The sequence below is a fragment of the Carlito syrichta genome, unplaced genomic scaffold, assembly GCF_000164805.1.
Source record: "Carlito syrichta isolate Samal-C Ts95f unplaced genomic scaffold, Tarsius_syrichta-2.0.1 Scaffold111520, whole genome shotgun sequence".
NCBI lineage: Eukaryota > Metazoa > Chordata > Mammalia > Primates > Tarsiidae > Carlito > Carlito syrichta.
This window is the reverse complement of record NW_007055616.1, coordinates 249,588-277,453: the sequence shown is the minus strand read 5'-3', so window position 1 is coordinate 277,453 and position 27,866 is coordinate 249,588. Positions and strand designations below refer to the sequence as shown.

General features: G+C 38.6%; 1 protein-coding gene across 4 annotated transcripts in view; it reads left to right on the top strand.

The window, feature by feature from the left end:
* THADA (THADA, armadillo repeat containing) overlaps positions 1–27,866 on the top strand; it is a 355,753-nt gene that overhangs the window by 80,999 nt on the left and 246,888 nt on the right. For all 4 annotated transcript variants that reach the window (XM_008069947.2, XM_021718159.1, XM_021718154.1 and 1 more), the window contains exons 23-26: positions 234–366; positions 4,839–4,952; positions 11,892–12,014; positions 25,649–25,740. In XM_008069947.2, coding sequence (XP_008068138.1) covers positions 234–366; positions 4,839–4,952; positions 11,892–12,014; positions 25,649–25,740 — 462 coding nt within the window. The remainder of the gene's footprint in view (positions 1–233; positions 367–4,838; positions 4,953–11,891; positions 12,015–25,648; positions 25,741–27,866) is intronic.

Below are 27,866 nucleotides of genomic sequence, written 5' to 3'. Positions count from 1 at the left end.
ACCCAAGATACATGCTTTATACACAGTAGTTGTAAAAAATGGAATTTTTTATAACTTAGGATCTTAATAAAGAGGAAAGTGTGTGAAAGGTACAAGTGAGACATTTTTTAGTTCCAGCCACCCTTCCCAGTGCAAGGATATTATTATAATCTAACAGTGTGAATATACAGTAATTTGTACTTTTATCTGTGGTGCCTGATGATTGCAAGTGTTTGCTTCTATATGCCTTTTAGGTGCCCTAATGTGGATCTGCAAAAGCTGCCAGAACAGTGGTTATGGAGTGTTTTAGAGGAAATTAAAAGCAGTGATCCTTCATCTAAACTCTGTGCTACAAGGCGCAGTGCTGGAATTCCGTTCTATATACAGGTACTTACCCATCGGACCATAGCTGATGTTTAGTTGATTTTTGATAATCATGTATTCTAACCCCTCTGACATGTGAGTGAGCATATTGCATAAGGGACATTTCTGTCTTTTCAGTACCACAGCATTTGTGGCTTTGTTTTAATGTGGGGACAGTGTGTTCCTGTGACAGATCTGTTCTTGGAACAAACCCTCTAAGAGGTCAATCTTGTAATATAAACAGAGGGTGATATAGATTCCGCTTGTGTATTAAGTAGGCAGATATCACTGTGGTGCATTCATCGCTTCCTTCCAGGAAGTGCCCCTGTTACCCATTTTTTTAAAGTACCAAAAAAAAAAAATAGACTTCCTTTTATTGCAAGACCCTCAATACTCTTTGTAGGCAACTAGTGTTGACGGTTTCTTTTCAGTCTTTCTATAAAATGTCCACCCATAAAATAATCATAATCATAAAAGTAGCTAACATTTATTAGTGGCTGTTTCACATATATTACCTCATTGAATCCTTCTCCAAGCCCTATGAGATAGCTACGGTTATTATCCATGTATTCTAGATGAAAAAACTGGAGGTTAGAAAAGTTAAGTGACTTGCCAAAGGCCACACTAAGAGCTGGGCTGAGGTGAGCCTGAACAGCCTGACTCCTGAGCTTGTGCAGATGAGAGTATGTGAGGGCATGTCTTTCTTCCGAACATAGCTGAAAACATGTTATATGCACTGTTTTCCCTTTGATGTCACTTAACATTTCACCTTAAAGATCGCTCTATATCAGCACACCTAGATGTTGCTATTGTTGGAAACATATTTGATTTCCATAGTGTACAAATTAAGAGACTTGCCTTTGTGAACCCCCAAAATAAAAACCAATCTTCTCACAATACTAAATCACACCCCATCCTGAGAGGCCTTTCAGTAAGATTAAATCCAGGTATGACATGGTGTAATAAAAGCACTGAAAATAGAGGAATTTTTAGTGCCCCTATGTATTTTTCTTATGGTTCCCTCATATTCCCAAAGTCCCTTTATGCTGTTTTGGCGACAGTGCTCACCCATTGCAGAGGTGGTTGACAGAGATCATTGGGCTGATTCTGCTGGATGAATTTTGGTGACCTTCAAAAATCAGCTCCTATCTAATCTGACCCATTCGGGATCAGTGTAACTCTTTCTCCTGCCTGTATGTAATTCAATCTTCCCTGGTGTGTCCACATGTCACTCGTCTGTCTGTGGACAGATGTGAAGGCAGCAGCAGGGTCTCACTGCCTGTTCATGCAATGCACTTTTTCTGGCTTTGGTGCCCAACGAGTACTAAATACTGGTCATAGTGCTGGAGCTACCAGAAGGTGCCCTTCAACCCTGGCTTGGCAACAGTGCCACAACTTTGCCCAGCTCTTTGGAGGAAGAAAAGCCAAGGTTCCTGGAAGGTATTTCAGTAGTTGCTTGTAGCCTTCTTATTTATTAGTTTAATGAGGACAACTCTACTAAAAAAGAGAGTCCCCATTTCTCTTACTGTGACTTACCAATAAAATTATATCCTTTGTTCTGGTGGAAACCTTTGCGTAGCATTAGCTATGGAGAAAAACTGCCTATTTAGTTTATGAGTTTACCTTTTGTTTTGACAGGTAAAAAAGTTTTTTTAAATATAGTCATAAATTTTTTTTTTGGTATAGTCATTTATAAGAATAATATAAAGGCCAGGCATGGTGGCTCATGCCTGTAATCCCAGCACTTTGGGAGAACAAGGTAAGAGAATTGCCTGAGCCCAGGGGTTCGGGACCAGCCTGGGCAACTTGGTAAGTCTCTATAATAAATCAAGAAAAATTAGCCGAGCATAGTGACACACCCCAGCTACTTGGAAGGCCTGAGGCGGAAAGATCACCTGAGTCCAGCAGGTCGAGACTGCGGTGGCAATGAGCATGCCACTGTACTGCAATCTGGACGACAGAGTGAGACTCCAACTCAAAAAAATAAAAATAAAAATAATATATGTTTCCTCAGCATAAATATAGTGTGACAAAATTTCTTCTAAAACTAACTTTTTTTTTTTTTTTTTTTGCATGTATGTCTTTATTTTCCTGTTATGGATTATAAATGCTTTGGAAGAAGTTGAGTAGTTGAAACTTTCACTCTTCAGAGTCAGTAGCTACATACATGTGAGGTGTGACAATTAAGTTTGTGATTCATCCTAGAAAAAGTGCTGCCAACCTTATTGCTGAATATCACTATGGTCGCCTTCGAAGTACTCCTCTTGGGAAGCTATGCACCATTGCAGCACCTAGTCCAATCGTCAAAGCAGTTTTGGAACTCTTTTTCTGGAATGCTCATTAGAGCTCTCATTACGAGAATGTCAGAGTTTGAATTAGAGCAACAAACAAACATTAAATTTCTTGTTAAACTTGGCAAGAGTGGAAGTAAATCAGGGACATGTTAGTCCAACTTGATGGGAATAATGCCATGAAGAAAACAGCAGTATACATACGGATTAAACATTTTTCTGAATGGAGAGAAAGTGTCCCTGAAGAAAAGAGGTCAGAATGGTTAGTAATGAGCAGAACTGATGAAAACATTGCAAAAATTCCTTGAATTATGTGTCAAAATCATCGGCTGACTGTGAGAAGCATAGCAGACCAAGTACACATCGAGAAATAAGAAAATCTTAACTGAAAATCTTGGCATGAGAAGGGTGTGTGCAAAAATGGTCCTGAAGGAGCTCTTGCATCACGACAACGCACTAACTCATCCAACACTGTCTGTGAGGGAATTTGTAGCCAGTAAACAAATAACTGTATTGGAATACCCTCTCTACTCACCTTATCTGGCCCCCAATGACTTTTTTCTTTACCCAAATACAAAGGAAATATTGAAAGAAAGACATTTGATGACCTTCAGAACATCAAGGGTAATATGATGACATCTCTGATGAACATTCCAGGAAAAAAAAGAGTTCCAAAATTGCTTTGACTGGGTGCTGGCATTGGTGCATAGCTTCCCAAAGGAAGTACTTCGAAGGTCACCAAAGTGACATTCACCAACGAGGTATGTAGCACTTTTTCAAGGAAAAGTGCCCAAACTTGATTGTTAGACCTCATGTCAAAAGTAGATATAGAGGAAGGGCATCTGAGAATGTGACTGAAGTGATTTTGCTCTAACAGCTTCATTGAGATATAATTCCCATCCTAGATATTCACCCATTTAAAGTGTACAGTTTAGGCCAGGCGCGATGGCTCAAGTTTGTAATCCCAGCACTTTGGGAGGTGGAGGCCAGAGGATTGCCTGAACCCAGGGGTTCGGGACCCGCCTGGGCAACTTGGCAAGACCTCTTCTCTACAATAAATCAAAAATTTAGCCAGGTGTGGTCGCACACGCCTGTAGTTCCAGCTACTTGGAAGGCTGAGGCGGAAGGATTGCCGGAACCCAGCAGTCGACGCTAGGGTGGCCGTGAGCATGCCACTGCACTCCAGCCTGGGTGACAGAGTGAGACTCCAACTCAAAATAAATAAATTAATTAAATAAAATGTACAATTCATTCATTTTTAGTATATTCACGGAACTGTGCAGCCATACTACAGTCCAGTTTTAGAGCATCAGCCCCCAAAACCTCTATGCACCTTTGAGGTTACTCCCATTTTCTTCTAACCCTGCTACTCCCAGCTCTTGGCAACCACTAATTTACTTTCCATCTCTATAGATTTGCTCATTCTGGGCATTTCCTTTGAATGGGCTGATATAGTATATAATCTTTTGTGCCTGGCTTCTTTCACTTAGCTTAATATTTTCAGGGTTCACTCATGTTGTGCTATGTATTAGTACTTTATTCCTTTTTATGGCCTCCAGTGTTTTGAGATCCCATTTTTATGATTATTGGATATTTGCAAATTTTAGACACAAAGTAAATAAGCAGCTCTTAGGAATTTCAAATATAGGAAGCCTGTGGGGTTTGTAGTCTTTCTTTTTGTCCCATGGGGTTTTAAATACTATGATTTGATTAGTTCTTCAGGGATAGACTCTTTTGTGAAGAATTAAATAATCGCTCAATCTCCAGGGAGCCTCTAACTCCTTTGAAGAAATTTAATCCAGGTTTTTGGTGTTTTTCAAATAAAGAGAATTTTTTTTGTTGTTGTTGGATAAATTTGTTATTAAAACTGACTTGCTTATTGTATCTTAGGCCTGTCACCTAATTATGGTCCTTAGTTGTTAATAAGAGCAGTTTCTCAGTTTCTTAGAACTATAAAAAGAGCAAGCAAACTGGAAGTAACCTTAGAGATGCTGTGTTTTCACATTCACCTAATTTTTTAGGTGAAGAATCTGAGGGATGACCAGGTTAGACCACTTGCCCAAGGCCACATGGCCTAATTAACTTGTCTTGATAACCATATGTTTTTATAAAGGAGATTTTGCATTTTGGGATTGAGTCAGGGAAGCAGCAAGTAAGTATATGTAAAATAAGAGCTCTGGTAGTTTTTGCCTTGTTTCTCCATAGGCACTGTTGGCATCGGAACCAAAGAAAGGCAGAATGGATTTGCTGAAGATAACGATGAAGGAGTTGATCACTTTGGCTGGGCCCACAGATGACTCACAGAGCACAGTCCCCCAGGTAATAATGGAAATATGCAAACCGTGCTAGGAAGGCAGTGGTGTTAAATCTTTGCAGTATTTATTTTAAAAAGCGTCTGCTATCCGGGCACAGTGGCTCACACTTGTCATCCCAGCACTTTAGGAGGCGGAGGCCAGAGGATTGCCTGAGCCTAGGGTTTTGAGACCAAGCTGGACAACATGGCGAGACCTCATCTCTACTGTAAATCAAAAAAATTAGCCATGTGTGGTGGCACACACCTTTAGTTCCAGTTACTTGAAAGGCTAAGGCAGAAGGATCCCCTGAGCCCATCCGGTTGAGGATGAGGTGGTCGTGAGCGTGCCACTGCATGCCAGCCTGGGTGACTCTGACTCAAAAATTAAAAAAATAAAAATAAAGAAAGGAAGCTTCTGCTAGAGATAAAGAACTCTTAAAGATGGAATAGACATTTGAAACTTGTTTGAAGAGGTTTTCTTTTTTCTTTCCTGTCCATAAAATCACCCTTTGTTTTAGTTGATTGTATTAATCAAAGTGGACTATTTTTAGACTCTGATGAATACACCTAACTTATATAAAATACTTTATAATATTACTGCATCTAAAAATGTTAAAGTGAGTATGTTATCACTTTAGAATTTCATGCGAGTTTCTTTGGGTTGATAATGCATTTTGTGACTCAGCAGTTGAATCTTTGCTTAAATGTAGTATCTAACTTGACATAGTCACATATTAATTTTAGCTAATATGTAGTCCCTTATAGTCACTTACCTGCATGTAGATTTTGGAATATTTGCATTATACACAACAGTTCAGCATCCCTAATCTGAAAATCCAAAACCCGAAATGCTCCAATGAGCTTTTCTTTTGAGTGGTCGTGTCGTTGCTCAAAAGTTTCGGGTCTGGAGTATTTTGGATTTCAGATTTTCGAATTTGGGATGCTCAATCTGTACTATTTTTATAAGGACAGTTCAAAGTAATGGGGTTTGGTTTTAAAGAGGGTTGGATACTTATTGTCCTACTTTACTTCAAGATGATTAATAGCATTTTTAAGAAACCAGTAAAATTTAAAAATTTTCTTTCTGACTAGTCTTCTAGGCTTTAGTTGATAATGTGCTTTCCTTCTTCCCTCCCATGGCTCGTTTCTTTATTATTTTGATTTTGTTTTTGAAATATGTCCGCATACAGTATTTCAATATGTGTAGGGAATAATGGACATGCTTGAGACCGGTTCCTTTCAGAAATTCTGCTTCGTGAGGCAGTTACGTCCATGTGGCCTCTTCCCTATCTCATTCCCCTCTTTCCTCAGCAGTCATCACCAGCCAGAATTAGTGTTATCTTTCCCGTGTATTTTTGTTGTTCTCTTATGATGTTCTTTTACATGAATGTTGACATCCACACATTTTATGGTTTGAGTTTTTCCTTTTTTTTGAGAGAGAGAGGTACAAATGTTCCAGAGTCTTTTATTAATCACCTGTGGTTCAATATCATACAGCATTAGCAAAAAACAAATGACTGCTTGGAGAGCTTACTGTTGTTTTCTCCTAAAACAGCCTGTTGTCTTCTTACCTGTCTCTTCCCAGAGATTCTCCCAACTCTATAGATCTGTAGTGACAGATAAGGACAGCTTTTCTGGTAACCTATACCTTAGTCTAAAGTGCAGCTCCATTATTTTCTAAGATTAGTAAGCATCAGTTTATTTTCTTTTTCTGAGTCTGTCACCCAGGCTGGCGTGCAGTGGCACACTCATGGCCACCACAGCCTCAACCTGCTGGGCTCAGGTGATCCTTCTGCCTTAGCCTTCCCAGTAGCTGGAATTACAGGCACTTGCCACCACGCCCAGCTATTTTTTAAAAATTTATTGTAGAGATGAGGTATTGCCAAGTTGCCCAGGCTGCTCTGGAATCCCTGGGCTCAGGCAATCCTCTCATCTCTACCTCCCAAAGTGCTAGGATAGCGGGTGTGAACCACCGTACCCGGCCAGAAGTTTTAAATTTTAATGAAATAGAATAGCTTTTTCCTTTATGGTTTGTGCATTTGAATCTTATTTAAGAAATTCTCAAACGCCAATGTAAAAAAGATATTTTATATATATTTTTAAAAATTTTACTTGTCACATTTCTATCTTTACATCACCTGTAATTTGTTTTACGTGTGAAATAGGGAAACAATTGAATGGCTAGGTAATCCCAGCACTTTGAGAGGCAGAGGTGAAAGAATTATCTGAGCCCAGGGATTTGAGACCAGCCTGGGCAACATAGCAAGACTTCATTTTTACAGTAAATCAAAAAATAGCCAGGTGTGGCGGCACGCGCCTGTAGTTCAGCTACTTGCAAGACTGAGGCAGAAGAATCTCCTGAGCCCAGCAGATCGAGGCTGTGGTAGCCTTGAGCATACCACTGTACTTCAGCCTGGGCAACATAGTGAGACTCTGACTCAAAAAAAAAAAAAAAAAAAGGCAAAGAAAAGAAAAAAAATAATTGCATATTTGCCATGATAGAAGCATTTTTGGTAGTCCTTTTCCCTCTTGATTTATAATACTACCTCTGTTATGTGCTGTTTTCATAGATATGCTGTTCTCTTTCTGTGCTCTGTTTTAGTGGTCTGTTAGTCTATCTGTGGGACAGAATCACTATTTTAATTATTACTATATTTTTGTAATAAGTTATGAGATCTGGTAAAGTGAGCCTCTCTTTTTTTCTTCATAATGATCTTGGGTATATTTGTCCCATTACTCTTTCATATAAATTTCAGAATCAGCTTGTTAAGTTCAGTAAACAACCCTTTTGGAATCTTGATTAGGATTTAAATGTATGCATTGATTGGGGGGAAAAATGACCTTTTTAAAAAATTATATTATCTATTGCTGTTGTGTGAGAATACAGTTTATTTTTTGGTTATTGTGCATATTTGAACCTATTTGAATTGTGGTAATATAATCAATAACTAATCTATACAATTTGGGGTTTTTTTTTTAACTGGAGAAAAAGCATATAAATCTTACTAACATGTACAAAGGGAGAACCATACAGTGATTACCCTGGTTTTTTAATTTTTATTTTTATTTTTTGAGTCAAAGTCTCACTCTGTCACCCAGGCTGAAGTGCAGTGGTACACTCATGGCAATTTTATATAGAAATAGAGACAGTAGGCTTCCTCATGTTGTTTCTTATATTTTGCTGTAATTTTTAGTCTGTCCTTCATTTTATTAAGGAAATAGAATTTTTTTTTTTTGATTTGTAGTCTCACTCTGTGGCTCAGACTGGAGTGCAGTGACACACTCAAGGCCATTGCAGCCTTGATCTGCTGAGCTCAGGCTATCCTTCCGCCTCAGACTTCCAAGTAGCCAGAACTATAGGCATGTGCTACCACCCCTGGCTAATTTTTTGATATATTGCAGAGAAAAGGTCTCACGAAGTTGCCCAGGCTGATCCTGAACCCCTGAACTCAGGCAAACCTCTTACCTTGGCCTCCCGAAGTGCTGGGATTACAGGCTTGAGCCACCGCACCTGGCCTAGGAAATTGAATTTTACTGCTTTTCTACATCCTTTGAGATAAATGTGTGTTTTCTTCTAGAATTTGCAAATGTCATGAATTATATTGATTTTTATCATTTTTATGTTTTTAGTCAGAGTCTCAGTCTGTGGCCGAGACTGTAGTGCAGTGATACTCTCATAGCCACTGCAACCTCAACCTACTGGGCTCAGGTGAACCTTCCACCTCAGCCTTCCAAGTAGCTGGAACTATAGGCACACGCCACCACTCCCAGCTAATTTTTTGATTTATGGTAGAGATGAGGTCTCGCCAAGTTTTCCAGACTGTTCTCAAACCCATGGACTCAGGCAATCCTCTCACCTCTGCCTTCTAAAGTGCTGAGATTATAGGTATGAGTCACCATGCCTGGCCTTGTATTAATTTTTAAATTTAATACTGTGTTTGCATGCTAAGAATAGGTCCATCTTTGGCATGATGAATGCATATTCTCACTGGCTTCATAAGTAAGATTGACCTGTGGTTTTCCTCCCTCATGGTGTTTCTGTCCTGTTTTTTTAATGTGCATCTTTGAATGGAATTAGTACACAGAGAAGTGTACAAAAGTGTATTGAGTGTATAACTCAATATAGTATCACAAGTTTAACACACTTGTGTAACTAGCAAGAAATAGAATATTTCTAGCACTGGATGCCCCTCATTCTCTCTTCTACCCAGCACTCTCTCTTTTAGAGTAGCCCCTACCTGACTTATATCACCTTAGTCTTAGTTTTACCTATTTTTTGAATTTTATATAAATGAAACCATACATTATAAATCATACTTGAAACTTGGCGAGACCTCATCTCTACAATAAATCAGAAAATTAGTTGAGTGTGGTAGCATGTGCCTGTAGTTCTGGTTACTTGGAAGACTGAGGTGGAAGGATTGCTGGAGCCCAGCAGGTCGACGTTGGGGTGCTGTGAGTATGCCACTGTCCAGCCTGAGTGATAGAGTGAGACTCCAACTAAAATAATAATAATAATAATAAAATTAAAATAAAATTGAAAATGAATCATACTTGATATTATTTCTTTTGGTCACATTATGTTTATGATATTCATGTTGTAATTTATTCATTTTCATTATTGTATAATTGTGTATAATTTATCCTTTCTACTGTTGATGAACGTTTCTTTTTTTTGAGCCGGAGTCTCACTCTGTCACCCAAACTGGGGTGCAGTGGCTGCTCCCGGCCACCACAACCTCAACCTGCTAGGCTCTGGCTATCCTTCCGCCTCAGCCTTCCAAGTAGCTGGAACTACAGGCACGCGCTACCACGCCCGGCTAATTTTTTAAATTTACTGTAGAGATGAGGTCTCGCCAAGTTGCCCAGGCAGGTCTCGAAGCCGCAGGCTCAGGCAATCCACTCACCTCAGCCTCCCAACGCGCGGGATTACAGGCTGAGCCACCAAACCCGGCTGATGAACATTTTCATAGTTTTTAATTTGGGTTTTTTGGGGTGTTTTTTTTTTGAGTCAGGGTGTTACTCTTTTGTGCAGGCTGGAGTGCAGTGGCACATTCATGATTCATTGTAGCCTCTGATTCTTGGGCTCAAATGATCCTTCTGCATCAGCATCCCAGGTAACTGGCACTACAGGTGTATGCTACCAAACCTGGCTAATTTTTTTTAATTCGCTTTTTTTGTAGAGACGGGGTCTCGTAATGTTGTCCAGGCTGGTCTCGAACTCCTGGGCTCATGCAATTCTCTCACCTCGGCCTCCCAAAGTCTTGGCATTACAAACATGAACCACTGGGCCTGACCTGTTTTAGGTTATTAAAAATAGAATTTCCAAGAATATTCTTGTACATTTTTAATGGTGAACATACGTGTATATGTCTGTTGATTATATGCCTAGGTAAAGCTAATGGGTATGGATAAGGTTATTTCACTTTGGTAGATACTACCATTTTCCCAAATTTATAGTCCTTACCTTGTTTTGGTAGGCTATACTAGACTCATGAAAAAAATTTGAGAGTCTTCTCTTTACAGTTTGTATAAGATTAGAATTATCTATTTTTTGAGTGTTTGCAGCATTTATCTGTAAAACTGTGTCTTTTTTAGTTGTGGTTAATTTCTTGAGTTTTTTTTTTTCAGACTATCGATTTTGAAAAAATATAATGGTAATCTCTCTAAATTTTCAATTTCTCGTTGAATTTGTTTTAATAAAGTTTATTTTCTGAGAAATTGTTTTATCTTAATTGTTCAAATTGATTCGGGTAGGATAATTCATAGTATTATCTTTTATTGATTTCCTGCTGTATGTGTAGTCACGTTCACTTTAACATTCATAGTATCTCTTATTTGTGCCTTCTCCCTTCTTATCTCGGTTAGTCATGTCAGGTTTATTTCTGTTTCAAAGAATCAGCTTTTGGTTTTGTTAATACTTTTTTTTTGGTTTGTATCTTTGCTATTTAAAAAATTTCTGCTCCTTTATTTTTATTTTCTTTTACTATTTTGACTTTATCGTTGTTTTTCTTTTGACTATTTGGACACTTAGGACATTTGTTTTAAGTTCCCCCTAAGCTACATCCTACAAGTCTTGATATGTAGTGTCTTCATTATTGTTCGTCTCTAAACACAAAAATATTATTTTGACTAGTGTTTTTATGTGTTTTAAGATGTGTCCATTTTATTTTTCATTTTTAAACGATTTTATTTTATTTTAGATTGAGGGGTACATGTCCATGGTTGTTACTCGGGTATATTATGTAATGGTGGGGATTAGGCTTCTAGTGTAAATGTGTCTATTTAAAATGTAAAAAAATTTAGCTGGGCATGGTAGCGTGCATCTGTAGTTCCAGCTACTTGAAAGGCTGAGGCAGAAGGATTGCTTAAGCCCAGCAGGTAGAGGCTGTGGTGGCTGTGAACGTGCCACTGTACTCCAGCCTGGGTGACAAAGAGTGAGACTCCTACTCAAAAAAAAAAAAGTAAAGAAATTATTTCTAATGGAATTCCATGATGATCAGGGCATAATCTGTAAGTTATTTGTTACTTGGTATTTTTTGAGACTTTATTTGTAGCTAGGTTGAGGTCGTTTTATTTTTTAAAAAATGTTTTTTTGAGTCGGAGTCTCACTCTGTCACCTGGAGTACAGTGGCCCGATCATGCCACATTGCAGCCACATTTAAAAAAACAAATGTTCATGTGAACTTGAAAAAACTGTGTTGTCTCTATTTTATAGGTGCAGAATTCTATATATGTCTATTGGATCAAGCTTTTTTGGTGGATTGTTCAAATTTTACTAATTTTTGCAAATTTGTTTATCAACTATTGAGTATGTTTTATTAAATCTGTGATTTCATTTGTGGATTGTATATTTCTTCTTGTAATTTCGAAACTTTTACTGTTGAGTTTGTGCTGTTAGATATGTAGAGATTTAGTATTAAGATGGTTTTCAGCCCCAATGAATTTTGAACTTTTTGTTTTAGGTTCATGCTTTAAATATCCTGAGAGCCTTGTTCAGAGATACGCGTTTGGGAGAAAATATTATTCCTTATGTTGCTGATGGAGCTAAGGCTGCAATTCTGGGTTTTACGTCACCGGTCTGGGCAGTAAGTGCTCTTGCCATTTATTTTTTTTGACTTAATTATGCTTCTGAGTAGGTCTTAGTAAACTGACCTTTCACTGGATGATAAAAAATATAAACTGCTGCCGGGCTCGGTGACTCAGCCTATAATCCCAGTGCTTTGGGAGGCTGAGGTGAGTGGATTGCTTGAGCCCGCAGGTTCGGGACCCGCCTGGACAACTTGGCGAGACCTCATCTCTACAATAAAATAAAATAAAAAATTAGCCGGGTGTGGTAGGGCACACCTGTAGTTCCAGCTACTTGGAAGGCTGAGATGGAAGGATCGCTGGAGCCCAGCAGATAGAGGCTGCAGTAGCTGGGAGCATGCCACTGCACTCCAATCTGGGTGATAGAGTGAGACTCCAACTCAAAAAAAAAAAAAAAAAATATATATATATATACACACACACACACACACACACACAAAAACTGCATTTTATCAGGGAGTTTCTCTAAGGAATAAATTCTGCATCAAGCTACATTTGACCCTTGATATTTTTTGCTTCCTTTTGATCTCATTTGCTTTCTTACTTCAGTGATTGCTTTAGTGTTTACAGCATATATCTTGAACTTATTACAGTCTGCCCTCAAATGATATTACACCACATCCCTTAAACGGATGAGAACTTAACAATAGTGTACTTCTGTTTTTCTCCTCCCAATCTTTGCTGTCATTTGTTACACATTTTACTTTTCTGTATGTTGTAAGCCCATGATACGTTATTATTATTTTGGCTTTAAATAGTCAATTATCTTTTTTTTAATTTCCCCCTTTAGCCATTTTTTTTTTTTTTTTTTTTGAGTTGGAGTCTCACTCTGTTGCCCAGACTGGAGTGCAGTGGCCGCTTCCGGCCACCGCAGCCTCGACCTGCTGGGCTCTGGCGATCCTTCCGCCTCAGCCTTCCAAGTAGCTGGAATTACAGGTGCACACTACCACGCCCGGCTGATTTTTTGATTTATTGTAGAGATGAGGTCTCGCTGCCCCGGCGGGTCTCGAACACGTGGGCTCAGGCAATCCACTCACCTCAGCCTCCCAAAGGCGCGGGATTACAGGCTGAGCCACCGAGCCCGGCTCACTTTAGCCATTTTTAAGTGTACACAATGCTGTGGCATTAAGTGCATTCACAACAACTTCATCACTGCTGTGCATTTTCAGAACTTTTCATCATCCCTGACAGAACCTCTGTACTCATTAAATACTCTCCTCCCCCATCCCCTGGTAACTGTAACCTCTCTCCTACTTGCTATCTTTGTGGATTTGCCTGGCATAACACCTCATATAGGTGGGATTATGCAATACTTGTCGTTTGCTATTGCTTGTTTCATGTAGTGTATATCTTTAAGATTCATCAATGTTGTAACATGTATTAGAACTTCATTCCTTTTTTTTTAAGCTTCATTCCTTTTTAAGGCTAAATAATATTCCATTGTATGTACATACCATATTTTCTTTATTCATTCTTCTGTTCATGAATATATTGACTGTTTCTACTTTTTGGCTATTGTGAATAATGCTGCAGTGAATATTGGTATAGAAAGTCCCTGCTTTCAATTCTTTTGGGTATATCATTTGGTAATTCTATGTTTAATATTTTGAGGAGCCAACAAACTTTTCCTCAGCAGCAGGACCATTCTACACTCCCATCAGCATTTTCTTTACATTTTTTTAAGTAACACTTGTTCTGTATTTTTTAATAATAGCCATACTAATGGGTGTGAAGAGCTATCTCATTCTGGTTTTGTTTCGTATTTCCCTATTGATTGGTGCTATTGATCTGGAAGCAGAGCAACTCTTAGTATCTTAATGTGTCTGTCTTTTTGAGTGCTGTGGAGCCTGGGCATTAGTGTATTGAGTTAGCACTACAGATATTCTGTATCAAAAGTTTAAAAAACAAACACAAGACATTAAACTAGAGGAGGTTAAATGCCGTCACATTTTCTCTTGCAATAGGATCACTGTCCATAATTTTTTTGATTCAAAACTTTAAAGATAGTGGGCAATATCTAGTACAGTTGTTGGATTTAAGAAAGTAAACTTTAGGGCCAGTGTGGTGCCTCACGCCTTTATTCCCAGCACTTTGGGAGTCCGAGGTGAGAGGATTGCCTGAGCCCACGAGTTCAAGACTAGCCTGGGCAGCTTGGTGAGACCTCATCTCTACATTAAATCAAGAAAAATTAGTTGGGCATGATGGCGCATGCCTGTAGTTCCAGCTACTTGGAAGGCTGAGGAGGAAGGATCGCCTAAGCCCAACAGATGGAGGCTGCGGTGGCTGTGAGCGTGCCACTGCACTTCTGCCTGGCAGAAAGTGAGATTCCAACTCCAAAAAAAAAAAAGGTAAACTTTCATGTGTTTTTCCCTGATTCCTGGGAGAAGCACAATAGTCTTATTTTCCCATGTCTTTGTATCTTCTAGAATAAGGAGAATTACCTCTGGTTTGTAGGTACTTGAAATGTAGCTTATAATTGCAAAGAAAAAAGAGAAAGGAGAATAGAAGCTAGATCTTAGCACATTACCTGCAGGGTGGAATATTTACTAGAAAGACAGGCTTTCCGGTGAGCTGCACAAACCATTTCATACCTGTCTGGTAAGCCTCTAACTGAGAGTCAGTAGATTGCAGAGGCACAGACTACAGTATAAAGAGGGTTGTGCCATTCAAGGTTGCCAACCATTGCCTGGAAGACTGTGCATCTTCCTGTAAGAGATACACACTTCTGGAATTCTGTCTAGGAGCATTGCATAACTGCTCCTGAGGACACAGTGCTTACCTTTTGCCTTTACAGGAAGTAACACCTGTTTACCATCAGGGGTCAGAGAGGCAAGAATCAGGAAGACTAGAGGTCATAAAAGTGATGGCCAGAAGTATCAGTATTGTCTTCTTCAAACCGTTAATTACAGATGAACCAACAAGAAATACTTGTTGTGAAAGGGCTTTCAGAGAGTGAAACCTGGTGATTCTTCAAACTGTTTAGCAAAACTGAAAGTATCAGAAATGTGTAATTCATTTTTTTGAAGAGCATATTTTGAGACCCTAAACAGTGTAACACATGTGCACTGCAGACTTTACACATTTTGAAAATAAAGGAAAGCATAATAAGAGCAGTAAAAGTCATCCGTTAAATCAATATACAGATATAATTATTATTAACATTCTGATGCATTTTCTTTTTTATATGTGAATAGAACAATATGCACACATTCACAAAAGGCTGCACAAATATATATAAATGCTTATATTTTATTCCAAATTTTATAATTTTATTTCTTGAGATCATCTTTTAAACACTAGTTATAAAGAAATCTTTTGTTTCACTATTCAGTATTTGCTTTACTAGAGAAAAAATAGCTATGTATATCAGTACTGTTACTTTAATATATTAATAGTTATGTTTTCTTCCTTATATAAGACTAATCTAAGATGGACCAAAATTATAAATCAACCTAATCAGTGGATTTGGAGAAATCTTAATTTTACAGAAACCATTTAACACTTTGTTGAAGTGATTTAAAGGGTAGTTCTTCCTTTGTGTGTGTAAAATATGATTTGACTTACAGAAATTTGATTTGTATACATCCTCTCAGGAATAGATTTTTGCCTAAAGCTGGCTACACTGTACTTCTGACTTAATTGTTTTTCCTGATAAGTTAGAGAGGAAAGCCACACATGTAAAATGAACTTAATTTGTAGTGAAGGAACGTTTTTCAGAAAGCATTCATGTATATTTTAAATTTGTTTTTACAGAGTCCTCAATCTTTTGTATTAAGACCATACAGATCTCTCAATCTCTGCCACCTAGTAAGCATTTTTAAAATACAGAGAAAATGTATTATGTAAGCATGTTAGGCATTAGGCATACTTAGTGTATTGTAGTTGATATATTAAGTACTAGCAATATGAGGATACATAAGACATTATTATGACTGTCTTATTGAGTATTTCTCATGTACCTGGGATCAATTACATTATATTGATCTTTGTAGATTCTGTTATCCACACAGGTTCTGTTATAATCCTCATTTTATAAATAAAGCAAGGTTGGACTGGGTTCAGTGACTCACACCTGTAATCCCAGCACTTTGGGAGGTGGAGGTGAGAGGATTGCCTGAGCCCAAGGGTTCAAGACCAGCTTAGGCAACTTAGCAAGACCTCATCTCTACAGTAAATTTTTTAAAAAGTTAGCTAGACATGGTGGCGGATGCCTGTATTTGCAATTACTTGAAAGGCTGAGCCTAGCAGGTCAAGGCTGTGGTGGCTGTGAGTTGAGTGCCACTGCACTCCAGCTTGGACAACAGAGTGAGACTCTGACTCAAAGAAAAAGAAAACAAGGCTCAGAGAAGTGAACTGACTTTGCCTAAGGACAGATAGCTATTATCTGTGTAACTCTGGAATCCCTGCTATTGTAGAGGAAAGTTTAGGGTGTTAGAGGAATACAGAAAGATGTATTTTGTCTGTCTTGTATGTTTTGGTCCTATTTTCTTAGAAAACAGAGCTGGAGGTGAAGCCTGGGTCCTAAGGTTTTATTGAGTGGTACAGACTCAAAGCAGGAAGAATGAAAGAAAAAGAGAGGTGAGGCAAAGAAAGAGGAAAGATATTACCAAGTGGGCCTTAACATTACTGGAAAACTAAGTCGATTGTCTTGCACATGGAACATCTTCTAGCTAGACCATGTGAAACTACCCCCCTCTTAGAGTAGTCTGGTGTGCTGTCTCTTACTGATCAGTGTCCCTTGGGGCATTACTACAACTTGGGCAGGTATTGGCACAATCCTTGGGCTGCTGCTAGGGAAGCATGGCCCAGTGCCCTGTGATATAGCATCCCATCTGAGTCTGGAAATGACTGGAGGGTATAGGTGAGGTTTGAAACAATGACTCCCGCTGCTGTTGAAAATCCCTGCTTGAGAGAGGTTTACAGCAGGGGACTGATGGAGTCTGAGAGATGCTGGTCCAGTGGAGACTGATTGTAAGGTGGTGGGTGGGAGGGGGGAAGACCAATCAGGAAGTCATTGTAGTAGATCTGTCAAAAGATGATGGTGGCTTGGAATAGAGACTGTCAGTAAAGGTGATGAGAAGAGACCATCTTTGACATATATTTTGAAGAGGAAACCAGTTTAGTTAAAAATTTAGGTAGCAGAAGTAACTTATACAGAGGAAATGTATGAGTTCCATATATATATATAAAACTTGAGAATTTTTTGGGCATTTTTGGTTTAAACACATCATTCATCTCTCTGTTATGTTCAGGGACTGTGGGCACCTACTCTGCTTTCCCTGTGTCCTCCCTGCAGGACAGGCAGCTCTCAGCCTTGGTCCTTTATCTTGTCTTTATCTTGCTTCCCCCAGGCCAGCTCTGGTTCACAGCATGCAGGGGGTTTCAGAGGAGAGTAGGCAAAAGGCCCTTTCCAATCTGCTCAGGAGCATGCCACATGTGCTGTGTGACTCTCTGGGCACCAGTGGTACCAGGCTGAAGGCTGTGTAGTACTGCCTCTTCCCTGTGCCATGTGACTTGGCATGGAGCTTCATTCGCCTCAAGGCTAGAAGAGGTACTTTCCCCCCCAATTCACTCAGAGGTGCTGGGTGGGCTCCTGGAAGCCCCACCTCTTCCTTTGTCTCCTCTTAGAGAAGTGTCTTGCTACCTGAGAAAGGGTCAGCATGGTTGACCCTCCCCTTAGTCATAGGCCCAGAATCCCAGCACAGCTTTCCAGGATTACAGACAAGGGACTTGCGACCTAAGGTTTTAAGTGTCTCTCTGAAGGTCACATGGCTAAGAAGTGATGGAAGGCAAATTAGAAACCAAATCTCAATTTTTTCAGAAAATATTTTTGTCTGCTATAAACTCATGCCATGCACATGAGACAAAATATTTGAAAATCATTTTTGGATCCCATGCTGAAGAAGTTGACTCCTATCAAGGATAAAGGTGTGTGGTTTGTAAATGTCCATACACATAGTGACTGCATGTAGTAGACTGTTCATACTTCCTGAATATTTGTCAAGGGAGCGTGTATGTTATATAAGAAAAGCCACACTGTGTATGTGAGAAAACCACACTTCATATGTAAGAAAAATATGCACATATGAGCACACAGCTTTGAGTAAGCTAATTTTTTTCTTTTTTTTCTTTTTATTACCTAATTTTTTTGATGGGTTCCTAGAACACTTACCTAGCAGGGGACGCCTGTGCTACAAGGGTCCCCCCTCATATGAATATATCTAAACATAGCAAAAGTGCTGTAAGGCCGGGCACAGTGACTCACACCTATAATCCCAGCACTTTGAGAGGATGAGGCGAGAGGATTGCCTGAGCCCACAGGTTCGAGACCAGCCTAGGCAACTTGGTGAGACCTCATCTCTACAATAAGTCAATAAATTAGCCGGGCATGGTGGTGCGTGTCTGTAGTTCCAGCTACTTGGAAGACTGAGGTGGAAGGATCACCTGAGCCCAGCAGGTCAAGGCTGTGGTGACTCTGAGTGTGCCACTGCACTCTAGCCTGGGTGACAGAGTGAGACTCTGACTCAAAAAAAAAAAAGAAAAAAAGTTCAGCAAAATACTGTGTTAACATCTTATGGGACCACCACTAAATAGGCAGTTGGTTGTTGACTATCATTATGTGGCTCATGGCTCCATTTGATATCCATTCTCATTTCTCTAACTTTCAACTTGACTGCCACAGTCTTTTCTGTCTTTGTTCTTTTTTATTGCATTCTCCTTCATCCATCCCTCCCAAAAGGGACACATTTTTATTGCTATTATTACTGTAAATTTTTCCAAATACATTAGCCCTGTTAATGACTCCCATTAAGATCTGTTCTCAGCTGGGCATGGTGGCTCATGCTTGTAATCTTTAGGATTACACTTTGGGAGGCTGAGAAAGAAGAATTGCTTGAGGCTAGGAATTCAAGACCCCATTTCAGTTTAACAAACAAACAAAAAGTAGCTGCTATCAGTTATTCATATTAGCATTTATTATCAGTGGTTTAGGAGTTGATAATACAGTTTGTGAGTCACAACCTCTTTTTAAATTTTCTGTCTGCTTCAGTTTCCTCCTTGTTAGCTTTATTGTAGACAAGGACAGAAAATATGGAGAAATACTGAAAAATAAAAAGCAGTACGTGCAGCAGATGTCCTTGAACCATTCATTCTTTCACAAAGAAATGTAGGGAACACTCTTCTGTTTTAAGTAACACGTAGCTTTTCATGATTGTTATTTTACTCTACTCTTATAGTAACTCTTTTAAAAATGTATGTCTTGTACAGTTCTAAAACAGAGTATGTATTTTTCAACATGAGATTCAATTATAGTAGTCCCCCCTTATTCAAGGAGGATACATTTCAAGACCCACAGTGAATGCATGAAACTATGGACAGTAACAGATTTTTCTATGCATACATACCTGTGGTAAAGTTGAAATGATAAATTAGGCACTGTATGAGATTAACAACAACAATAATAAGTAGAACAATTATAACAATATACTATATAAGGTTATGTGACTATGGTCTCTCTCTTCAAATATATTATTGTACTATGCCACGGTTAACTGAAACCACAGAAAGCGTAACTGCAGATAAAGGGGGGATGCTACTGTAGTGGAATATACCATGTGAGTAGACTAGAGGACAAAAACCACATGACTGTTTAAGCCGTTGCAGGGAAACATTTGACAAAATCCAATGCCATTTTATGTAAAAACACTCAAACTAGGGAGAGAGGGACATTTCTCAACCTGATGAAGGGTACCAATGGAAAATCCATAGCCAACAACATACTTGATGGTGAAAGACCGAACGATTTCTCCCTAGAATTAGGAACAAGACAAGCTTATCCACTCTCACCACTTCTATTCAGCATTATACTGGAAGTTATATAAGAAATAAAAGTCATGCAGATTGGAAAAGAAGATGCAAAACTATATTTTCTAAAAACATGATCTTATATAGAGAAAATCCTAAGGAATACACACACACACACACACACACACACACACACAGAGTTGATACACAAGTTCAGCAAAGTTACAGGACATAAGACCAATATACAAAAATCAACTGTATACTAGAAATGGACGGGAGCCATAACAACCGGACTTGGTGGCTCAGCCTGTAATCCCAGCACTTTGGGAGGCTGAGGCTAGTGGATTGCCCAAGCCTGTGGGTTCGAGACCCACCCGGGCAACTTGGCGAGACCTTGTCTCTACAATAAATAAATAAATAAAAAATTAGCTGGATGTGGTAGCGCACACCTGTAGTTCTGGCTACTTGGATGACTGAGGTAGAAGGCTCGCCAGAGGCCAGCAGGTCGAGGCTGCGGTGGCAGGGAGCATGCCACTGCACTCCAGTCTGGGCAATAGAGTGAGACTCCAACTCAAAAAATAATAATAATAACCATAACAGTTTTGAAAAAAGTAGAACAAAGTGGGAGGACTAGCAGGTCTCAATTTTGAAACTTACCACAAAGCAACAATAAGCAGATTGTAGTACTGACATAAGGCTAGGCATATAAGTACGTGGAATAGGATTGATTGTATAGAAATAAGCCCCACATTTAATAAACAATGATGCCAGTACATTCAGTGAAGAAAGAATAGCCCTCAGCAAATGGTACTGGATATCCACATGTAAAAGTGCATTCAGTCTCTATCTCATACCATATTCAGATAACTCAAATGTCTTAAACACCTAAATGTAAGAGCTAAAACTATAAAACTTTTAGGAGAGCACATAAATTTAAATCTTTGTACCTTGGATTAGGTAATAGTTTCTTAGGTAGGATACTAAGATACAAGCAATGAAAGAAGAAAAATAGACAGTTTAGACTAAAATTGGATAAAATAGATAAGTGAGAGCAAAATTTAAAATGTGTTTCAAAGGATTTCGTCAAGAAAGTGTAAGACAACCCACAAAATGGGAGAAAATATTTGTAAATCATATATCTGATAAGAGTCTAGTATCCAGAATATAAGGAACTATTACACCTCAATAATAAAAGGACTACCCAACTTAAAAATGATCAAAGAATTTGAATATATTCTCCAAAAAGATATACAAATGGCCATTAAGCACACAAAAAAGATACTTAATATTAGTTATTAAGGAAATGCAATGATGAGATACCATTTGATGGCCTCTAAAATAAAAAAGATGGGCAATAACTAATATACTGGAGAGGATATGGAGAAATTGGAATCTTTATACATTGCTGGTGAGAATATAATATGGTACCACCACTTTGGCAGTTCCTCTAAAGGTTAAACACACAGTTACTGTATGACTTACAACTTCTAGGTATTTACCCAAGAGGAATGAAGACATGTTCATATAAAAACTTGTGCATGAATGTGTTTAGCATCATTATTCATAATAGCCAAAAATGGAAACAACTCCATCAAATGGTGGAATAGATTTTTTAAAATATGGTATATCCTTATAATGGGATATTATTCAGCCATACAAAGGAATGACATATTGATACATATTATGGCATGGGCAAACTTTGAGAACATCATGCTAGGTGAAAGAAGCCAGACATAAAAGGCCACATATTGCATGATCCCATGTATATGAGATGCCCAGAATAGGCAAGTTTACACAGACAGAAGGTAGATTAGTGCTTTCCTACTTCAGAAGAATGGGGAATGATGACTAATGTCTGCAAGGTTTCATTTTGGGGTAATGAAAATATTGTGGAATTCAGCTAGTAGTGATAGTTTCCCATTTTGTGAAAATATAGTAAAAACCACTGAATAGCATATGTTAAAATGTTGAATTTTATGTTACATGAATTACACTTTAATAAAAGGAAAAATAACTTTAACAATGATTTTTAGAGGCAACGTCTCAGGTCTCCTCCCACTCTGGGAACTTTTCTGTCCTCTCAATAAATCTTGCTTTAAAAAAAACATAATTTTTATCAAATAGTCTTGTAATCACTTTTGAAGATTGCTATGGTATGAACTCATTATTCTGAAGATTTATATGGAAATAATTCTTACTAACCGATTAATGGAATAACCAAATAGCTGATGAAGGCAAGCTTTTCAAAAAGTCATTTTTTTGAAAATATAAGTAATTAATACAGAAGGCCTGATAGAGTATTATGATTTTGCTATATCTACTGAAAAAGGTAGTGATTATCATTGGTTGTTAATCAGGGCACTTTATAATGCATGTCTTAATCCTTTGGGGCTGCTATAACAAAATACCACAAAACTGAGTGACTTATAAGCAGTAGAAATTTATTTTGCCCAACTCTGGAGACTGTGAAGTCCAAGAACAAGGTGCCAGCAGACTCGGTGTCTGGTAAGGGCCCATCTTCTGATTTGTAGAGGGTGCCTTCTTGCTGCATTTTTGCCTGATAGAAGGGGTGAGGAGTCTTTCTTGGGCCTCTTTGATATAGGCACTAATTCATTAATGAGGACTCTGCTTTCCTGACCTAATCACATCCCAAAACCCTCACCTCCTAATAGGTTAGGATTTCAACATATGAATGTTGAGACACAAACATTCAGATCATATCAGGATGGGCCAGGTTGGTAGTATTGGAACCCACTGATCCATCTTAATGTCACTAGAAGACATTATGTGTCTTCTGCCTCCAACCTATTTACTCAAATACAGGAGTTTTATTTCTGGGAGTGCCCATTTCCTTTGCAAAACAGTCCTCTATTGTTTTGAATAAGGTGTGTATTTCTCAACATCTTCAGGTATTTCTGTTTTAACTTTGCTGCATCTGGCAGTCTTTATCAGAAAGTGTGGTTTAGGACAAGATGGAGTATGTGTTTCTGTTTTTCTTTTTGTGTGATTTCTGTGAGGAGGGAGGGTCCCAGATGTCTTTACCAGGTCATCTCAGACCTAAGAGTCTTTGGAAACTTTTTTTTTTTTTTTTGAGTTGGAGTCTCACTCTGTCGCCCAGACTGGAGTGCAGTGGCAGCTCCCAGCCACTGCAGCCTTGGCCTGCTGGGCTCCAGCGATCCTTCCGCCTCAGCCTTCCAAGTAGCTGGAACTACAGGCATGTGCTACCATGCCCAGCTCATTTTTTGAATTATTGTAGAGATGAGGTCTCTCCAAGTTGCCCAGGTGGGTTTCGAACCCGCGGGCTCAGGCAGTTCACTCACCTCAGCCTCCTAAAGCACGGGATTACAGGCTGATCCAATGAGCCCGGCTGGAAACTATTTTTTATAGGTCAGGTGAGAGACGATCAAGACCTGAGCTAGGGCACAGGCGATACCGATAGAGTAATAGGATGGCTTGATTTGTTGTTTGGGAATGTTAAGTAGCACGCATATAGTTCCATTAATGCTTGGTGGCTGTTGAACTAATGTAAGCGGATCTGTCCAGTTTTAGGGTTTCGTTGCAGTCGGAGTATGAAGTCTGCCAGTCAGTCTGTCAAGTTCACCTCCAGGGCTTTAATGGATGAACAGAGTCAGTCTAGGCTTCTAGAGGAGAGGTTGCAAACTGGTAGCCAATAGGACAGACTAGCCCACCGCTGTTTTATTTGGCCTTCGTGATATTTTGTGGAGTTCTTTAATTTGTTGCCAATGTTTCAAAATAGTGAGATTTCGCATAAAAATCAGGTTTTTTGGCATCTCTTGAAAAAGCAGATCTGGCGACACTGAGCTTCTGTTTCCTCATGGCAGCCGCTCAGCTGACACTGAATAGTGACTGCGGTAGGCACAGTCCACAGCTGCCTCTGTCACTCACTGTTCCTTGTGGGCATTTGGGTTTGTGACCCTTATACAGTGCTTTCAGGAAGCACTAAATCTTACATGTTTTCTAAATCTTATATTACTACTTTTTTTTTTGAGTTGGAGTCTCACTCTGTCTCCCAGGCAAGAGTGCAGTAGCACACTCATGGCCACTGCAGCCTCGACCTGCTGGGCTCAGATGATCCTTCCACCTCATCTTCCAAGTAGTTGGAACCATAGGCATGCGCCACCAAGCCCAGCTAATTTTTTGATATATTGTAGAGACGAGGTCTCGCCATGTTGCCCTGGCTGGTCCTGAACCTGTGGGCTTAAGCAATCCTCTTGCCTTTGCCTCTGCCTCCCAAGTGCTGGGATTATAGGCATGAGCCACCATGCCTGGCTACATTGCTACTTTTAATGACCATTCTACCTGTATTGCTATTGAACATACCATATGGTTATGGTTATGATACTAATTAGAATATAAAGTTTTTGACAGCAGTAAGTGTGTGCCCTCTGTTTCTGTATATTCTCCATGGTGCTGGTATAGAGTCTTACAGATGAGAGAGAAGTCAGTACATACTTACACATCTCTGCTGTGGTTTGGCAAAGTAGTTGAGAAAGCCCAAAAATGCTAGCACAGTCAAGTCATTTTTTATGAAATTTTAAAAAGGTATACTCTATTATTATCATCTTGGAGAAGGGATTCATCTTTATTCGTGACAACTCTTGCCTCTCTTATTTTTATTAATCAGTTATCTCAAAATTTAGGGAAACTTACTTGATTAGTTTATTGGCATTGTGAGGTAATGAACAACATTTTGGATACTAACTGTATCCATAGTAATTTCATTGATATTTTTGAAGTTAGGGTTCTTCTTTTTTCCAAATATATATTTTATTGTATTCTTTTTTTTTTTTTTTTGAATTGGAGTCTCACTCTGTCGCCTACGCAGTGGCACACTCACTACCACCCCAACATCGACCTGCTGAGCTCCGGCAATCCTTCCACCTCTGCCTTCCAAGTAGCCAGACCTACAGGCGCGCGCTGCCACGTCTGGCCAATTTATTTTTTATCATAGAGATGAAGTATCGCCAAGTCGGGGGCAGGTCTTGAATTCGCAGGCTCAGGCAATCCACTTGCATCAGTCTCCCAAAGTGCTGGGATTACAGGCTGAGCCACTGAGCCCGGCTCTGCTTGTTTTGCTTGGTTTTTTTTTTTGAAGAGATGGGGTCATGCTCTGTCACCCACCTAGACTAGAGAGCAGTGGCATGATCATAGCTCAATGCAGCCTCAAATACCTGGGCTTAAGCAATCCTCCACCTCAGCTTCTTGAGTAGCTGGAACTACAGGTACATGCCACCATACCCAGCTAATTATTTTATCTTATTTTATTTTTAAAGACGGGGTGGGGATGTCTTGCTATGTTGTCCTGGCTGTTCTCAAACTCCTGACCTCAAGTGATCCTTCCTCCAGTCTCCCAAGTAACTGGGATTACAGGTGCAAGTCACTGTGCCCAGCTCTTTGAAGTTAGGTTTTATAAGTATTTACTCATGGGTAAATGATTACAGAAAATAAGTGGAAAAAGCGGGGATATTCATTGTCTGGAAGGTTATAGAAAAATGAGTTTTTTAAGAAAAGCAGTGTTATTTGATGATACGAGTGCAAAGACATAATAAAAACAATTGATGGTAATGTTAGAAATATAGGAAAAGCCTGTGTTGCATTGTAGAGTTCAGTTTAAGGGGAAGTCACTGAGTCAGTTGCTATAAAGATTTTTTTTGGAAAGTTATCTCATTTTATGAACACACACCTATTTACTTTACCTTCATGTTAGCCAGTAGGATAATGATCTTGAATATATAGTTTGAACATTGTAAATGTTTGTTTCATGCTATGACTATTTTTAACCCTTATTGTGTGTTTATTTTTACAATAGGTGAGAAATTCATCCACACTTCTCTTTAGTACCTTGATCACAAGAATTTTTGGAGTTAAAAGGGGAAAGGACGACCTTTCCAAAACAAATAGGTAAGTTCCATCTAATGCTAACTTTGCTTCTTACACAGTATTGTCCTGGCCAAGAATAATTTTTGAAATTGTGCTTGCTTTTATAGATTCATCTAGAGCATAAAACTATGAAAATACTATAGTGAATTAACCTATGATGCCAAATTCTGAATCCTTGGGCAAAAATATCAGCTGTTGAATAAGTGAACCTCTCAAAGTAACAAAAATCTTGCAAGATAGCAAGGCTAAACTGTAGAGCCTGTTTTGTGTTTCCTTTGCATCTTCTTCAATCATGAATTGTCCTAAATTTCTTTTTCTTGGTGTGTCCTCCAGTCCTGGCTTGTGCCGTATCTTTTATTTTGTGGGTAGAAGTTTAGATGTTGACAATACTCTCAAGAACATGTCCCAGATTACCTTTGCATTATGCTCTGGTACTAAGCGGAGCAGTACACATGTTGACCACAAGGAGTAAGCAGTGCTTTTGACATTTTGGTCTTTTCATTTCATGTTTACTCAAAATCGTTTTTCTCTTAACAAGGGTTTTGTAATGTCTTGAAGGAAACCTATGGAACCATTTTGATTACGGGTAATTTTTAGATCTACTGAAATGCACAAGTTCTGTTTATTTTTAAAGAAAAGAAACTTTGAATAGTTATTCTTTGGCACTTAAGAGGATTTACTAGTTCTGTAGTCTGATTGGCGTGCAGTTGTTAACACTAGATGTCACTGTCGCTGCATGCTTAATTACTTCCTTGACTTCATTTAGGATCCACTTTAGCCCATGGTCTTTCTCTTGAGGGTCTAGAGATTCAGGCCCTGCTCTTCTCCTACCTAAAAACATCATCAAACTTCAAGTGTAAGTTTTAAGCTGTTGTTTATTAAAATGTATTTTTTTGTGATTGAACTGAATCTTAGGAATTTAAAAATATCATGAAATCATGTTTTGACATACTGATGGTAATTCTAATGAAACCTACTGTAGTAGTTCTGAATTGCCATTTAAGTTGCTGCTTATCACCCTATAAAATTCACCAGGTATTTAAAAGGAAGATAACTGACTGTGAGTAGAATCCCCTGGGTATTGAGTATGTTCAGGAAACACCAGAGAGGTTTTTTTGACCCTTTTTTCTTTCTTTCCTGAATAGTATTTTTTAAATAAATAGAACAAACATCACTCTTTTGGAAGGATGATCATAATTTTTAGTTTTTAGCCTAGTCCTAAAGAAATTCTTCCTGCCAGTAATTTGAAATCACTAATATTTATCTCTCCTTAGCACTGTCCATTTGGTTAATAATTCTACAATATGCTATAGTTTAAAACAGTTGGGTCATGTTAAGAGGTCATGCTAAATAGTGATGTAAATACAATATGTTAGTAAGTCATCAAACAAGTGAAATAAATAATGTTTAAAACTTAATTTGAAAATGAATTATATTTTTAGCTCTCATGAAGTGATTCTTGGATGTATATACAAATTTTCTATGTATAGGAGAAAATGATCAGATTCATTTCACTTAGGTTGCATCTAAAGAAGGGTGGAAGTATAGGGCAATGATTCCATATAGTTTTAATCTTTTTGACAAAGTCACACTGAGGGAAACTTCTATTATAAATCTATTCCCCTTAGATAGGAAAGATTACAAAATATGTAAGTTTCCTAGAAAGAAGGAAGTGGGATATTTGTATAATTATTTTTGAGTAAAGTTAAAAAGTGAAATGAAGGATATAGGCTGTTAGTTTTTTTTTTTTATGTGATCAACATTTTGGTGAGACCCTTTATCTGAAGAACATTGATGTGTTCCACACGGCTTCTGTTCTCTGTTTAACCCTTGAAGAGTATATTACTTGGCAGCTACTGTTAGATTTGCTCTGCAAAACCTTTAGTGTCCTAAATTTCCAGTTGTTTGTGATGGTTCTTCCAGTTGCAGTTTATTTAATTACGTCACTTTTTGTTGAAATATTTATAATTTTGTTCCCTACAATATTAACTCCCTGAGGGCAGCACCTTTTTCATCTCTTCTGTGTATATAACGGGCACTTAAGAATTGAGTATTAATGATGTCTCATTGGTTACTTAACCATCAAATGACTAACCTCAGCTGATGACACCTCACAAGTCATTTAAGTTTCCTTTCACAACCACAGA